Raw genomic sequence first — 16,403 nt, 5'->3', positions numbered from 1 at the left:
TCCTGCAACAGCACATCATTAACTTAGCCTGCCAAGATAACAGAGGACTGAAGGATAAACTAAGGATATAGCATCACACTGCATTTTCGGTTGAACCTGCTTGATTGTGTTAGAGTGGCTTTAAAATGTTATTTATTTGCTTTCTAAATCAACCAAGAACTCTCATACAAAGCAAAAGGCCCCTAAAGCTATCACTGTATTGTGATACCTGCTCACAGACATCAATATACCAATTTTAAAGGTATTAACGCTGCTGTTTAGTCATGGTAAATATCCTAATACCTGCCACTCCTCCATTACAGAGAGCAATACAGTTAAATAGGAGCTATTCAATATAGGGCTTCCTGCAAAACTCATTTAAACATAGGAAACCCCACCAACTGCAAGACAGCACACAATAAACCCACTGCAAACACAGGCAAAACAAACGGGGGCACCACAAGGTTAGCCCTAGGAGATTCACCTACCCAGTCACCCAAGAACATTTGGCGCTTTCCTCTGGGCAGCTCTTGAGAGACCAGAGGGACAACATGCAAAGTCTTCCCTCTCTTTGGCTTGGGTAAGGGTAAAAGCTGACCCTGGCTATCACTAAGGGAAAGAAGGGATGTCTTTTGATTCAAGTACAGAACTTTGCATCCAGAGATTTGGATTGTACCTCTCTCACATGTTTCCTGGGTAGCTGGGAATAAATTACATCAGTTCCCTGCTGTACTTCCCTCCCACATCCTCACTCCAAAGTAAAGCACAGTGGATAACTTGAGTATCAGAGAAGCACACGAGCTCTGCTTCCTTCTGTGTTTATATGGGAGATTACCGTGCAACTGCTAGTTCTGTTTAACAAATGGTGTGGAATATGAAACTTCAAGTACTTCAGGAATGTCGGCAGTAGCTGCTGAAGGAGCATGCAGTATATTGCCTCAAAAAAACCCAAGTGTTAATTAGAGAAAAGATATTCGGATTTTCAACAGCTTGAGATTTAAAAATAAGATTCACAAACAGATTGAGTTCTATTAGCTGAGTTTACAGCTATGGAGAAGTAATGCAATGACAAGGCGGGGGAAAAAAAAAATAACAAAAACCCAAACAGGTTTGATGGGAAAAGACACCTTGCAGAGAAACACACCTTTGAAAGAACAGCTTGAATGTCACTTAATTACAACCCTTATCAACATCATCAAAAGAGTTAAAGTATTTCTATAAGTCTGTCCTGAAAAACAGTAACCTGGAATGAATGCATTCTCTGTAGAAGTACAATTTATCTGAACAAGAAAGACCCCAGTGCTTACTGCTGAAGGCACAGAGAGGAGACACAAGTCACTGACTGCTTTTCACCCTGGTATTTCTTCTCAACCAGATCCCTCAGAAGTTTGGTAGAAAGAAAAATGACTATATTTAAGTTCCCAGCCTTCATAGAAGAGTGCAGAGATACTAACTGAAGGCAAGAACATTTACCTCCTGGTAAAGACATGCAAAAACAGGTAATTTATTTATGAGACTTTTGGGAAGTCTTTTAGGATGCTTCCCTTCCAGTGAAGGCCAAGAGCGGTTTTATGTGTCATTCACTTTCATACATCCACTTCCAAAGGTATCTTCACTCCTACTGTATATCCCACAAAGAAGATGGACTGTAGGAGCTACTACATGCATAGCAGGGTGGGGTCAACCTGTCCAACCTCAGACATCTAGAAGACACACAACTAAGACATTCATCCTATTATAATTAGCCAAGACCCAGGAAAAGAGCAATTTACCTATCCTAGAGTAGTTATCTCCAGAAGCCATTCACCTGTCCTATATCACTGCATTATGAGTTCTAGAGTACACAGCTCAGATTTAGACAGTGAAAGGACAGTAGGCAGCCCAACTACTTAAGCACTTTTCATCCAAGCCCACTGCAGAGAAACAAGTTGAAAATTACTGACAAGACATGTATATCTGCAGTTCTCACTACAAACTGCATTTTTCACCTATCAGGTCACCATAATATAACTGGAGATAGACAATGCTATCAGTTTTTTTAAGAAACACAAAAGAAACTCAATCAGATCATCCAGTCAGCAAACACCTCATCATTATATGCAAACACTGCTGCACCAGTTCCCCCAAGAATTATTTTGATTATTGCAGTAGCACATGCTAGTGAACTACAGCTGAGGCTCCTTCCACATTTAGATTTTCTTTATGTACCCCCACCTGCAGGGGTTTATAACTCAGCTACACATATTCCCTCTTGACAACAGCCTTGTAAGATGGGTACAGTTGTGCCTCCCTTTAGGTGTTCTATTGAATTTACTTTGTGAAGCACAAAGATGCAGAAAAACAATGAACTGTAGTAATGTTGAGGGGTTCCAGACTTTAAGACACATAAACCCAAGTACAGCATAGTATACTTTACTATAACACATTAAGGCCCATGGACTTTAAGCTTTTCCTTCCTGGGTTTGAAAACAAAACCACCCAATACCATTAGATAGCTTGAAGTGTAGGGGGTAGGTTTTGAGACAAGTTTGTTTTGTTTTGAGCTTACTGTTTAAATTAGAATCATGAACTCTTGCCCACTGTCATCCCCTACAGCTACTCTCACAAAATCCTGGGAAGAAGCAACTGAAGCTACCAGAGCTTAACTGAAATTGACTGTTGTGTTTTTAAGACTCCAAGAAATTTTTGACAGTTCCAAATACAAAAATATAAAACAAAGTGCATCAGCCTTGAGGTAAACCACCAGGAATAAACTGTTGCCTTGGTAGTCCTCAGGAAGTTAATAAAATTCAGATTTGGTGCAACCAAGTATTTCAAGCTGCTGCCATTCTTCTACCTACCTAAGTAACATACTCCCATTTCACCTCTGACTTATGGTGAAGCTGTCAGGTGCAGGAATTAAACCCAAGAAGTCCATAACATGGCCTGGTACAACATAAAATGATGGTAGCCTGAACATTCAAGCCTAAAAACAGCCTGATTTTCAGAGCCCTAAGTTGTCCACTGAAGCTAAGGGGAACTCCATCGGCATACCAAAAAGAAAAGTCACTTTTGAGGATTAGACAATACAGAACGAGGAGCCAAAGACCAGGCAGATGGGTGTTATAGATGGACGTGAGAAGCAGCATTTCCATGTAGAGAGTGGCATTAGAAGTAAAGCCTCCAGAGGCAGGTAAGGAGCAGGGCAGCACCCATGCCTCCAAAACTGCAAAGGCAAGGGGCCCAAAGGGATCCTACAGAGCAGGGCTGTTTGACACCTCTGTTATAGGGCTTCATAGAATCACAGAATAGTCTGGGTTGCAAGGGACCTTTAAAGGTCATCTAGTCCAAGTCCCTGCAATGAGCAGGGACATCTGCAACTAGATCAGGTTGCTCAGAGCCCCGTCCAGTCTGGCCTGGAATGTCTCCAGGGATGGGGCATCTCCCACCTCTCTGGGCAACCTGGGCTGGTGTTTCACCACCCTCACTATAAAAAATTCCTTCATCATGTCTAAACTGAATCTTCCCTTCTTTAGTTTACAACCATTACCTCTTATCCTATCAAAACAGGCCCTACTACAAAGTCTGTCCCCATCTTTTTTATAGGCTCCTTTTTAAGTACTGAAAGGCTGCAATAAGGTCTCCCCAGAGCCTTCTCTTCTCCAGGCTTCCCTGCCAGGGTGATGGGAAGAGCAATAAGTGGACCTCGTCAGCAGCCCCAGGGCATTAATGGGGCAGAAAGAAGGAAGCAGAGGAGCGGCCATGGTGCACCACCACCAGCCCCAGAAGGCGTGTTGCTGACCTCGCCCCACAGCAAGCCTTCTCCAGGGGCAGCGCTACCAGGCTCCAGAAACCATGTGCCTACAGCCCATGCAGCTTCTTCAGCCCCAGGTACAAACCCATGAGTCACTGCGATCCTTGCACAGAGAACAGCTCTTATCAACACGCCATGGGACAGCTCCAGAGGGAGGTGACGGAGACACACCAGATAAGCACTACAATACCAGTATAACTGCCTCCACGTTAGGAGTTCTACTGCATTAGCTGTTTTATTACTAGACAGGCTGATCAGGACCTGTTGGCACTCGCAGTGTCCTGTTTGTGTAGAGATTAATGACAGCTCCAGCGGCAGAGCAACCCAGGAAGGCACGGTTTCGGTGGGAATGGAGCACTTTGCCAACAATCTGCCCCCAAAAGACATCACTTATTCTGGCATACAGTCACTACACAGCTAGGTGGGCTGAGGGAGGTCTCATCAGCCCAGGCTGCATTGAAATCAGCACAGTAAACTCTAGTCAATAAACTTTCCTCTGGTGTGCATAAGCCCAAAGCTGGAGGGAAAGCTAGTGAACTGCCATAGGTAAAATCTAATCTCTTTCATAATATATAAGTATATATTGTTTTTAATATAAATTATATATGCTAATGTATTTCTACTGACAAATAGCTGTCCCTTACTTTTTCTGATAATAAACACTTTTGTGACTCTACACTACTTTTTGTTTCCCACAATTATGAATCGTGCACTAATTCATTCTCAATATTTAAGCCAGCTTCTTCTTCACCCTCTGTTTTCCTCTGTAAATTCACCTTCACTAGGCTGCTTCTCTCTGAGCTGTCCCACTATCTTCCCAACTCCACATCTTCCCACAGATTTGGTCCTTCAATTGTCAGTATGATGCAAGATCAAGCAGGGGGAGGGCATGGGAAAACCCCAGGGAAATGTCAATACCCTTCATGCCTGCTACAGTGAGTTGCACAGAGAACCTGAGACAGGAGTTGCACCCATTTCTAACTAAACTGGAGAGAAGCCCACTCCATCCATACATCCACCTCATCCCTACGTGCTGTGGAAGTGCCAGTCCTCTGTAAGGGTGGGCATCTCCATTCCCCAGCCTCTGGGATTTCAACCTTCTTCAGTGGTGCTGTTAAAGGTTTCCCAATCAGCAGCAAATTAAAACCAACATCACTGAGGTCAAGTCATAGTTATTAATTACCTGCAGAACAGCAGATTTTCTGCTGCTGCTGCAAAGCCCAGCAGAGAAAAGGGATTCTCTGCCTGCAGGACTGTCATGTCTCTAGTCTGTACTCACTTCCCTTACAAAAAGCTGTTCCGCCCTTCTTTGTAACAGTGAAATAAATACCACAAAAGTTAGGACTGTTGAGCCCCATGGCCACCTAGAAGGAGACATGTCAAGCCTTGCTCAGGACAAGACAGGGGACCAGGAACAAGGGTCAGGTAGGGGCATCATGAACTTCACAGCAACGTTTTGACAATTTGGCAGTGCTCAGCAGTTTGTAACCAGTGCCGTATTTTGTGCCTTTGTGCAAGTGTTTCACACTTGCATCAACGGCAGAAAATACACTTTGGAAGTAATACTGAGATGCAATGTCAAAATCTCCAAGCTGCTTCAAGGTTCCCAAAGAGTACACACAGTCGTGGGTTTTTTCCCCTCCCTTCTCATAGTTGCCTATTTTTACAGCCAACGGTAACTTTTCTTGAGCCTGTGCTGACCCAAGAAACAATCAAGTACCCATAATGCTACAAATGTAAGGTATTTGATAAGAACTCTTGTGCAAAGCTATGCGATCCCCTCCCAAATGCACCTCTCGTTCAAGAGAGTTGAATTCTTTCCACCAGCTCCAGCGGGAGTTGGACTGAGACCTAAAATAACGCCGCAGATAAGGATCTTACTGTAACTTTTGACTACAGTCAAGCTCACATTGTGCAAGTCCATGCTATTGAGCTTAAATAACAACGTCATCCCAAGGCAGGGAGAATTACTTCTGGTGGAGCCAGAGTGTACAGTCAGAAATGTAAAACAGGAAAAACAAAAATACCACTTTTCTCCAAGGAAAACAGATCTCGAGAAGGTAGGTATACAACCTAACCAGCTGAAATCACGCTTGCAACAGAAAGTACTTCTTGAACAGAAGACAACTAGAACGTAAGGTGTATACACAAACACATGCTAGACCATATAAGAAAAGTCAGTTAGCATTCTAGTCCAAAACTTTATACTAAAAAATGTATATGCTGAAGGCAGGGAAATGCAAAGGGTGAACACCTCTTCTAATGCTGGATTCCCTTTGGGGACGTTCCTCTACATCAGCCCCTAGGGTGGGAGGCATGGACCTGCCATTATCGCACAGGCCAAAAAAAGCATTTCTGTACACTACCAGCAAGGCTCTGGCACCTGGAAGTTGATAACATGTCATCAAAAATTACCATTAACAGGATAGACGAAAAATAAAGCAAGGAAGTGGAAGATGTACATTCCTGTTTGTCTCACCGTCTTTCTTTAATACCCCTAAATTAACAAAAAACGCTAACCCGGGCCTTATGAATAAAGCTCACCTTTCCCACGCCTGGAGCAAGGTGCTGAGACCTTTGTGGGGCAAATCATCTATCTACCTCTGCAAGCCTGGGGAAATGCCCCCTTACCACTGCCAACAGGGAGAGAGCACAAACACATAAAAAGCAAGGAGAGAGTACGAGACTAGTCTAACTGAAATTTTATCCGCATCAGTTGAAAAATCCTCCTACGGAAAGCTGAAAACATTTCCAAGGAGTCAGCATAAGACTCGGGGCTGTATTGTTACATCCATCACCTCGAAGACCTGCACGCACCCAGGTCCCAGAGTGCTGGGCCCTCTTCTAATTACTCCAGGAATAAGAAGTCCCTGCCCCGGGAGCTTGCAGTTTGATTTAAGACAAGACACAGAAAAAAGACGTTTTGACAAACAGACAGATGGACTGGGGGAGGAAGAACAAGAGCGACATGTGGTTACCCACAATTGTCAGGTTGCTTTCTTTTCTCTTTTTTTTTTTTTTTTTTTTAAATAAAAATAAATATCAGTAATCCCCACTGGCCACCTGCCTAGCTTTTGTATATTTAATTAAGAAGGATTTGTGTGATCGAGAATTGGTCAAAAGTTCAGTCAGTTCAGGGGAGAATGATGGGGGATGGGGGCTAGCAATGCTACAGGCTATATCTAGCTGCAGGACCTTGAGAAATGCCGGTGTTCCAGCCACTGCCTGGTCCTTCCCGATTCCTCCAGTGACAAACTCTCCCTTTGCACCACCATCCAAGGAAAATCAGAGGAGGAAGGGAAGAAGAGCAGTTCATAGTTAAGAGAGCTGGTCTGGACCAGTTCCTGAAAGCCAGTGACCTCACTGATCCTCAGTACAGCTTGTCTTTATAGTGATAAGAGTGGAATTGTATTCGTGTTTAACAAAATCATCTGAATCCACAATGATGTCCCTTTAGCAGCAAGAGAAAGAAAGAGGAGAGAGGGGGAAAAAGAAATCCAACTGAGTTAGTAGAGAATACCAAGCACTGTCCCCTCTTCCTATACCCCAACACAGTCACCTTGTAAGATAGAAAGTCCATTAAGACAAAATAGAGTATCCTTAGCGTGGGAAAACATTTATCCAAGTTTTAATTTATTTTCAAATCAGCATTTAAACGACTACATCTTACATCATTTCCTTTTATGAGCCAGCAGTTAGACAATACACATCATTTACATGCAGTTTTGGAAGGCTGCAACATAAATCTACAAAAGAAGCCTTCACTATGAATTAACTATTACAAGGCTCTTAGAAAGCCACACCAGCCTTCATTGAGGGCAATTAGGAGTATCATCCCTAATTCTCATCCTTCTGGTGTGCTCCTGTTATGCTTAGAAACGTGCACAAGAATATCCTTCCCCCCAGTCATTACTGCTACAAGAGAATTACGATGCCTATCTGTGAGACATAACAGCACACTCACAACAGCTATTTTAAACTGTAAGCTGTCTTTAAAAACATACACATACCCCCCCAAAAAACAGAAAGAGAAAGTGACTCAGCAAATTAACACAGTTCAGCCTCAACAAAGTTAATAAGCTTTATGCCTCTATGAATGATCAGATGGCAGAGATCTTTAGATTTGTAAAATATTAACCAATGTCTCTAGTTCACAGGTCATTTTTGCATTAAAAAAAAAAAAAAAAAAAAAAAAGAGTCAAAAAGAAGGAGGAAAAAAAAAAAGAAGCAAACACAGCCAGCTCAAATCTTATCTTGAGGCAAATTTCAGGAGTGTTTTCATTTTGTGTGTGCCAAACTTCAAATTCAGCTTACTACTGGATGTGAAAAACTAAAATCTAACCACAGTAATGTCAAAAATGCCTCTCCACTATTTGCAAAAGATCAAAAGAAGTCCTTAAGGCAGCTAATCACTTGGTAAGCTGGCTACAAGTTCCAGCTACACCAAAGTGCTCTGATAAAGCAGGGCTGAGCTCAGGAGGGAAGGAGATGGGAGGCACAGCCACCCCCGAAGACACCAGCACGCATAAAAAGCACAATTGCAAGTTAACATAATTTCTTTTTTTCTGAATTTTGTGCCACTCACACCACCCCCTGCTTGCACCTCACTACTTAAAGGTGGTACATTGCTGCTTAAACGCGGGGCGAGGGGCACTGAGCCCAGGGCCGCGAGTGCTCAGCCCCTGGTCCGGATGCTGCTCTGCCTGCTCTGGACAAGCCCGCACATGCCCCTCGGCTCCCATCAGCTGATACCAACCTGTCGAAGGGAAATTTCTCCCTCCGAGCTCCAGCAGAGGCGTTGGGGGCTCCTTAAAAGCGTTAAGCTACAGGCTCAAGGGGGTTCCGCGGCCAGGCTCTGCCTCGCAACGTTTAACCCTTTGCTTTCTAACTTACGTGCGGCGCAATGTGCAAAAACGTCCCCATTTCTGCTCTGCTATCATCCTTAAGATTTTAAACTAACTACAACAGGGCAAACAACTTCGGGCCAGCCTTTCATTCGCCAGGGTTTCTGGTGATCAGCAGAGGAGCTCTGCGTTGCCCCTGGATGAATGAGCCACCCCCGTCACTGCCCCTTTTCCTGCACAGGGCAAAGACTTCCCAAAACCACCCCATTTTCTTGGCAGCACCCTGGACTGGGGTGCATCAGGCTCTTTTTTTTCCCCTCCATTCACCACCATGTAACAAGCTCCTCTTGAAAGGCAAGAATCCTTCACACAGGAGAGGTGTAAGCAAGATTACAAAGATGAAGATAATGTAAGTTCTATGGACTTTAAGCAGAGCAGTTGAAAACTTAGTATTCTTTAATACCTCATCACTGAGGTCCCAGGTCCACTCCACATAAGGCAACTCACTTTAATGGCATAAAATCCCAGAAGGATTCACACTGGTCTACGACAGGGAAAAACTCCACTTGCATTTAGTTGCCAAACAACTTAAGAACGTCTTCATATTTCATGTGTGTATATATATATCTATATATACATCTATACACCTATATATAGCTAAATGAATGGCCAGAGTAGAAATATCTATAATCATAGAATAGTTTGGGTTGGAAGGGACCTTCAAAGGTCACCTACTTCAACCCCCCTGCAATGAGCAGGGACATCTGCAACTAGATCAGGTTGCTCAGAGCCCCGTCCAGCCTGGCCTGGAATGTCTCCAGGGATGGGGCATCTCCCACCTCTCTGGGCAACCTGGGCCAGTGTTTCACCACCCTCATTGTAAAAAATTTCTTCCTCACGTCTGGCCTGAATCTCTCCTTCTTTGATTTAAAACCATCACCCCTTGACCTCTCACAACAGGCCCTGCTAAAAAGTCTGTCCCCATCTTTCTTATAGGCCCCTTTTAAGTACTGAAAGGCCGCAATAAGGTCTCCCTGGAGCCTTCTCTTCTCCAAGCTGAACACATCTCTAGCCAGACAGAAATATCTCTAGCTAGATATATCTGAGCTATTTCCAGCAGGCTCAGCTAAGGCAAAGAAGAGGAAACCAGGACTACATTCTGCTTTTCAACAGGTCGGCAGAGTCTCCTTCCCAGTGCTGGAGAGGAGACTCCCCAAGCAAGGCAGAACGACCTTCGGTCGGTATCATCATCGCCGGGGTGTATGAGCCAGACAAAGAGATAACGTCATGCCCTCTCCCGCTCCCTCCGTCCCCCCCGCAGTGGCAGGTCGCCAGCCAATCCCGCTCCCCGCGCCCGGTGACATCATCGCTGATGCCGACACCGAAATGTGGAAGTAACATCAAACTAGCGCTGCCCCAGAGACCCCTCGGCATGGGCTCCTCAAAGACAACCTACCCCCCACACACCTCACCGCCCCCCACCAGTCCCTCGCCATGACAGGCCGGTTAAAAGGGAAATAAAACCATCTGGGAAGAGGGATTTCAAGGAGAGGTTGCTGGGTAGAAGAGAAAGCGGAAGGCAACAAGCAAACATAGCGTAACCACGTTTTTCCCTCCCTTATGCAGTTCCTCCAAAAGCCCTGGAAACATACACAGTTTCATCTGTAGGTGTCCCTGGAGCTTTTTTCCTAACAAAACAGTGGCTGCAAAAAGTTAAGTACTATTTCACTGCTATTGCACTGATATATATATATATATATTTTACATAACTGCGTTCTTTCAAGAAGAAATGAGGTTTAATCATAGCAAGGAAGTTTTTTGTTTTGGTATATTTTGCTTATATACAACTCTGTTGGCTGTCTACATTGTGTCCACAACCGTGGCCAAATGCCTAAGTAGCAGTGCAAACCCGAACTTATACACCTGTCAATGTCTAAAAGGCTCCATAGCAAAGCAGTACTTACTTATTTCTTTTAATTCCTGACACCCAAACCATGATGCCCTCAGTTACCAGGCAAGATGAAACATTTCCATCACTGTCTAACCAGTGAGGGGAAGGGCAGGGAAATCTCAGACACACACTAAAACTAGTACCCCGACCGAACCCGCCTGCTGTTCCACCTGTTATCAGAATGACACCCATGCCCTTAGACCTCAGGTGTTCATTCACTCTTCCAAGTCGATAAATGCATGGGCTGAGTTTCATTGCTACTGTTAACTATGCCAGGAGCCTTCTAGCATACTGAAAGAAAATGAAATTAAGTATCTCTATTGTCGAGACAGTTAAACAACCAAGGACTTAGCTCGTTAACAAGTAAGCCAAGAAACAATGCACTAAATTGCAATAATTAACAGGAGAGTCTCAAGTCACACATTCACGCCCTGCATTTTTTTTTTATAAGAAGGGTTCAGACGATGCAAGCTCTGGGAATAGAAGGATTACAGGAAAAAAAAAATGGTGTCATTTAATTTTTCAGAAAAAAATTAATGGTCACAGTAGTGTCAAAATGCAGCTTCTCATGCATCTCCCCCCGCTTCTCTAGCCTTTTGAGCCACATCCCTTTTTCCAGCTTTCTGCCAACAGCAGCTCCCTGGTTATCCCACTTCTAGTCTTAAAATGCAACTCGCACGCTGCACAGACTACTTCATCATGAAGGATGAGGTTCACGCCCTCAAAACAAACTGACATGTGTTTCATTTGCAGAAGAGGCACCAAAGCGCTTTATTTAGTTACTGGAGCTGCAAGCAGCAGTATCTTGCCATCAGGGAAACTCACCAATTATACTGCTTTGTTTACAAGCAAAAAAAAAAAAACCCAAACAAAAAAACCCCAACACCCAAGCAGCTACCAATAGTCGGTTACTTGCTGTTATCTCTCCTTCCTCCTGCAAATGTGCCTTGCATTTCTATACAATATAAAATACAAGGCTAGAGCCTTCTGTCTTCAGCCAAGTATTAAGACTGTGTGAATAATTAGTCATCTTGGTAGCCAGCACTCGCTGCAAAGTCATGCAATCTCGAGATTTGTTTGTTCCACTGGAGAGGAAAAAAAGAAAAAGGCTAGTTTCACACCCACATGGGCACTCTCCGATTTCGATTTTTTAAAGTCATACACTTGTCAAGCAGGTTATTCTGGCAATTCTGATTTTCACTAAATCAGCTTCACTGCTTCGATCGCTTATTATTGTCACTCTGCTCCCCCATCACTGCACAGCACAGTGGGACCGGATGCAGCACCGTTCACCCCGACTCAACAGCTTCAGCACTTTGAAGGTTTTCCAACAAGGAAACCGGGGGACAATTTTAATGAAGGCCGATGCCTTTGTCTGAAGTCACTGCAGCAGCAGCAGTAACTTCCATGAGGGCTGCCAGCGGTAATTCTGAATAAGCCCATGGACCTATTTGTATAGTTTGGACACACTGACAGGGTCCACTCAGTTTGGTCATTTCTTGGCAGGGGGTAATAAGGACAATAAAGGACTATTTCATAATTTCAGGATGGGTACTTGGGAGAGTAATTTGTGCCCCTTTGGAAAAGCAGAAGCCAAGAGGCTGACAAACTTGTCATGGGCAGCAACAATGACAAGGACAACATTTTTATCATCCCTAACTGTGCTGCTTGCCCCAGCGGGTGGCTCGTCATCAGCCGTGTGCTCAGCCCGGCAGAGATGCCAGGTATCCTCTAGAAAAATGACAATAATAAAAGGCAAATAAATTCTGCCACAAACCTTGTAGACTTGCCCGTACGTGCCATTGCCAACCACTTCCACCAGCTCAAAAATCCCAGCGGGGTCCTGGGAGGGGGGAAGGGAGGAGAAGGGGCAGAGTTGGGGGGGGAAGAAGAAAAAAAGCGGGGTTACATTTTTGCGAGGCGATGGCTGCTGGCAGAGCCCAGCGACCGAGCCCGGCTGCTGGCGGCGTGCAGCTGTTGCGCCCTGTTTTTCCACGCACATGCCAATACATGCAAACAAAGGAAAAGCAGCCCAGGGCCGCGCTCCCCCCGCCCGCCCCCGCGGGGCTCCCCCCACGGGGCTCCCCCCACGCTACCGCCGGCCCCCCGCGCCCCGGCCCCAGCTCCGGCCCGGCCCGGCCGCCCCGGTAAGGGTGCGCCGGCCCCCGCCCCGCCGGCCCCGGCCCCCCACCCTGGCACTCACCCGCAAGGAGGAAAGGTCGATATCCACCAGACTTTTTGCAGGAGAATCGTTCGCCATTTTCCCGTCTCTTCCGTTTTTTTTGCCTTTTTTTCTTCTGTGTTAAATAATAGCGAGGCCGCCTACCCCCTCCCCGAAGCAGCTGTGAATTGCGCGGAGCTCCTCTCCTTTCTTCCGCCCTTCCCTTCTTCACTCAAGCCCCGCCGGGTTGAAACTCTTCAGCATTGGGAGGGGTTGGCAGGGGGGGGGGATGATGGATAGATAGATGGATGGTGGGAGGAGGAGGAGGAGGGGGGAGAAGGAGGTAAAGGAAGGGAAGGAGGGGGGACAGGGGGTGCTGCGGTCCGTCTGTCTCCCCGCGGTGCGGGGCTGGATCCCCCTCGAGGCGGGCGGCGGTGCCCTGGCCGGCCGGTCGGTGGGTGGATCGGTGGGTGCCCGCGCGTCCCCGGCGGCAGCGGGCTCACACCATGTCGCGGCGGCGGCAGCAGGAGCGGCGCCGGGGCCGGCAGCCTCTGGCAGCCTCACGGTGCACCCCGCACCCGGGCATGGCACGGCTCGGCCCGGCCGGCGGCGGGTCGGCGCTCACGCCGGGAGCCGGCAACCGCGGCCCCGCTCTGGCATGGGGCGCTCACGCCCACCGCCGCGGCGGAGCCCCCGCCGCCTCCGAGCCCTCCCCGCGGTGCTGCCCTCGCATGAAACGGCGCCGGGCACCGGTGGGCAGGGGCTGCGCGTCCCGGCAGCGGCGGGGTACGGGCGCGGGGCTGGAGCGGGGTGCTGCGAGCCAGACAAAGATAGCCGGGGAGGAGGAGGAGGAGGAGGAAGAGAAGGAGGAGGAGAAAAGGGATACAAAATATACTGCGAGCGGGGAGAGCGAGAGAAAAAACAGCTCCCCCTTCCCTTCTCCAACAGGAAAAACCGGCGGAAACGCGCCCGCACCAAAGCACTGCTGGGTAAATTCGCGGGGAGAGAAAGAGAGAGGGAGGACAGGGAGGGGACCGGCCCTGCCCGCCCCGCCGCCCTACAATAGCCCCGACGGCGCGGGGGCGAGGGAGGACGGCCTCGGCCCCGCCGCGAACAACGCCCGGGCCCGGATGGTGGGGAGGCCCACGCGTGTCCGCGGCACGGCCGTAGGGTTACGCGACCGGACGGGGTTGATTCTGCCGCGCCGCCTGTACGGCTGCTGTGGGCAGCCCGCCCTGCTGCTGCCCCGCGGCGTGGGCAAGGAGGGGCCCGCCAGCCGCCCCCGCTGCCCCCGCCGCGCCTGTGGGGCGAAGGCACGGCCGGTGTTAGGCGGTCGCCGCCGGTATCACACGGCACTCGTTGAAAATAATAATGAAAATAGTGCACAAGGGTGGCTGGAGAGACCCCACTGCCGATGGGGTGGGGCATAGGAGTATTTTCCCTCCCCATCTCCAGTGAGATGACTGGCAAAATCTGTCATCTTCTCCTTCTGCCTCCCCGCCAGCGCCCCCAGGCAAAACATTCCTGCCCCATTGGAGACCTCTGCGAAAATATAACTGGCCTTTAGAACCAAGTTCAACAAACTCATGAGATGGCATTTTGTCACATCATTTACTGACAGACAGAACAGTGTCAGGTCTCCATTCCCACCTAGAAGCATCCTCCAGAAGAATCCGAATAGTGGAAAAAAATCTCATTACCCTCTCTTGAGCTAGTCACATCAGGCAGCTACATGAGGATGTAAACCTTGGCAGGATTTGTCTCTCATTGAAGTTCTTTATCACACTGATATGGCAAAAATGTTACCTGCTTGCAAGAGGTCGAGTTATGTTTCCTGTGGGAACCAAGGTTTTCCTGTCTCTTCTACTTTAACCACAAAATTACATATACATAGCTATAAGTATCACAGAAACATACTTTTAAAACAAAGCAAACCTGTTGAGCAGAAAGTGTAAGGATAAATTACCATAACAGTTTAATGGTGTACTTCATTTTCACTTAAAGTATAGTTACAAAGAAAAGGCACTCAGGCCTGCACTGGGCAACTGTTTTTTTTCTATACAGGAGCCATGAAGATGAATTACCAAAGGCCTGGCTTGTGTTACATGGCTTATTTCACACTGCATTTCTATGCATAAGAGCTGCCTTGGTAGGTCAGACCCATTGTCTGTCTAGCCCAGCGTCCTGTCTCCAGATGTAGCCAGTGATGAATGCTGAGGGAAGAGCACAAAGATACTTCAGCCGTCCAGTGATACTTCCCTGGGGCATCCTCCCAGCTCTCCGAGCTCAGGGAGTTCTTCAGCAGCGTTTGCTGTCACCACATTTCATGCCCCCTAATGATTTTTTCCTTCCAGCAGGTTGCCCGTTTGTGAACTTGTACATGCTTCTGGCTCTTACAGTGTCCTCTGGCAGGCAATTCCACAGATGTTCCACCTGCTTGTTATGTGAAGACCACCTTTGTTCATTGGCTTTGAACCAAGATCTGCTTGCTCTTGTGTTGGAAGAGACAACAATAATTTCCTATTAATTTTCTCCATTACATTCATTCTATTTATACACGCCCTTTGTGTACCACCTCAGTTTTTGCCAGCTAGAAAATTCTGGTCGTTTTAGTGATACCAGAAATGTAAGCCACTCCATACTTGCCCTTCTTTGAGCTGTTTCTGCTTCTAACATCTTTTAAGATAGGGGAGTTGATCTCCATGCTGTGTTTACAATGTTGGGTTCCCCATGCAGTGTCATGGTAAAGTCCCGTTTTCCAGTCCTCTCCCGCTACTCCCTTTTTTTGCTATTGTTGAGTATGAAAATGACATTGCTGTGGAACATGTCTTTTATAACTCCACACTACTGCTGTATACTTCTGGATGCTGCAAAGACTTTGAAGCCCAAACTCTGACCTGCAATTTTTCCAAACCCAGTATCTGACACCTTTCTCATGCCCTTGAAAAATACAGTCTGAGTTTTGTAGAGCTGAGGCTCTGAGCTCACTTTCAACATTGTTGCTTCAATCTGGCTCCACCATAGTGCCCTCTCTCTGCTTTGAGCTTATACTTTCCATAGTGAGATTCATTTGTTTTAGTATTGCAGCAGAAGACTGATAAAGAAGTGCTGACAAAAATATTGTGAATCCTTGAAAATTGTGACATTCCCTAACTTTAGGGGAAAAAATAGTCTTCATAACAGAGTAAATCATAGAATCATAGAATGGTTTGGATTGTAAGGGACCTTAATGATTTCCTAGTTCCACCCCCCTGCCATGGGCAGGGACACCTTCCACTAGAACAGTTCGTTCAAAGCCCCATCCAGCTTGGCCTTGAACACTTCCAGGGATGGGACATCCACAGCTTCTCTGGGCATCCTGTTCCAGTGCCTCACCACCCTCATACTGAAGTAAATGCCACAGGAGAGCTTCCTGCTGGGAAGGAAGCACCACACCAGGTCACCTTCCTTTTCCTTCCAGCACAAGCTGAGGGATGAAAGGATTGCTTTCTTGAGGAAGAAGTCTCTCTGGCTGTGGCCAAAACTACTCTGTTCACATGTTCATCATGCTCTTCACCAGCATGGTATACTTACCCAGTTTGGAAAGTCTAAAGGTTAAAAGACCAAACCTAAAACCACTGGAAAGAAGATGAGCAGTCTGTTTTAACTCTTCCTCACAGAGTGAAACCAGCACCC

At 46.8% G+C, this 16,403-nt stretch overlaps 1 protein-coding gene across 13 annotated transcripts in view; it reads right to left on the bottom strand.

Annotated features, from left to right (window-relative positions):
• MAP4K4 (mitogen-activated protein kinase kinase kinase kinase 4) overlaps positions 1-13,021 on the bottom strand; it is a 162,790-nt gene extending 149,769 nt beyond the window's left edge. For all 13 annotated transcript variants that reach the window (XM_080346127.1, XM_080346122.1, XM_080346129.1 and 10 more), the window contains exons 1-2: positions 12,771-13,021; positions 12,345-12,410 (exon numbers count right to left, since the gene is read on the bottom strand). In XM_080346127.1, the coding sequence (XP_080202253.1) occupies positions 12,345-12,410; positions 12,771-12,827 (123 nt within the window). In that variant the 5' untranslated portion in view covers positions 12,828-13,021. The remainder of the gene's footprint in view (positions 1-12,344; positions 12,411-12,770) is intronic.
• Positions 13,022-16,403: the final 3,382 nt, after the last annotated feature.

The sequence above is a fragment of the Nesoenas mayeri genome, assembly GCF_963082525.1.
Source record: "Nesoenas mayeri genome assembly, chromosome: 1".
Classification (NCBI taxonomy): domain Eukaryota; kingdom Metazoa; phylum Chordata; class Aves; order Columbiformes; family Columbidae; genus Nesoenas; species Nesoenas mayeri.
The sequence above is the reverse complement of the archived record's forward strand: the minus strand, read 5'-3'. Positions and strand labels throughout refer to the sequence as shown.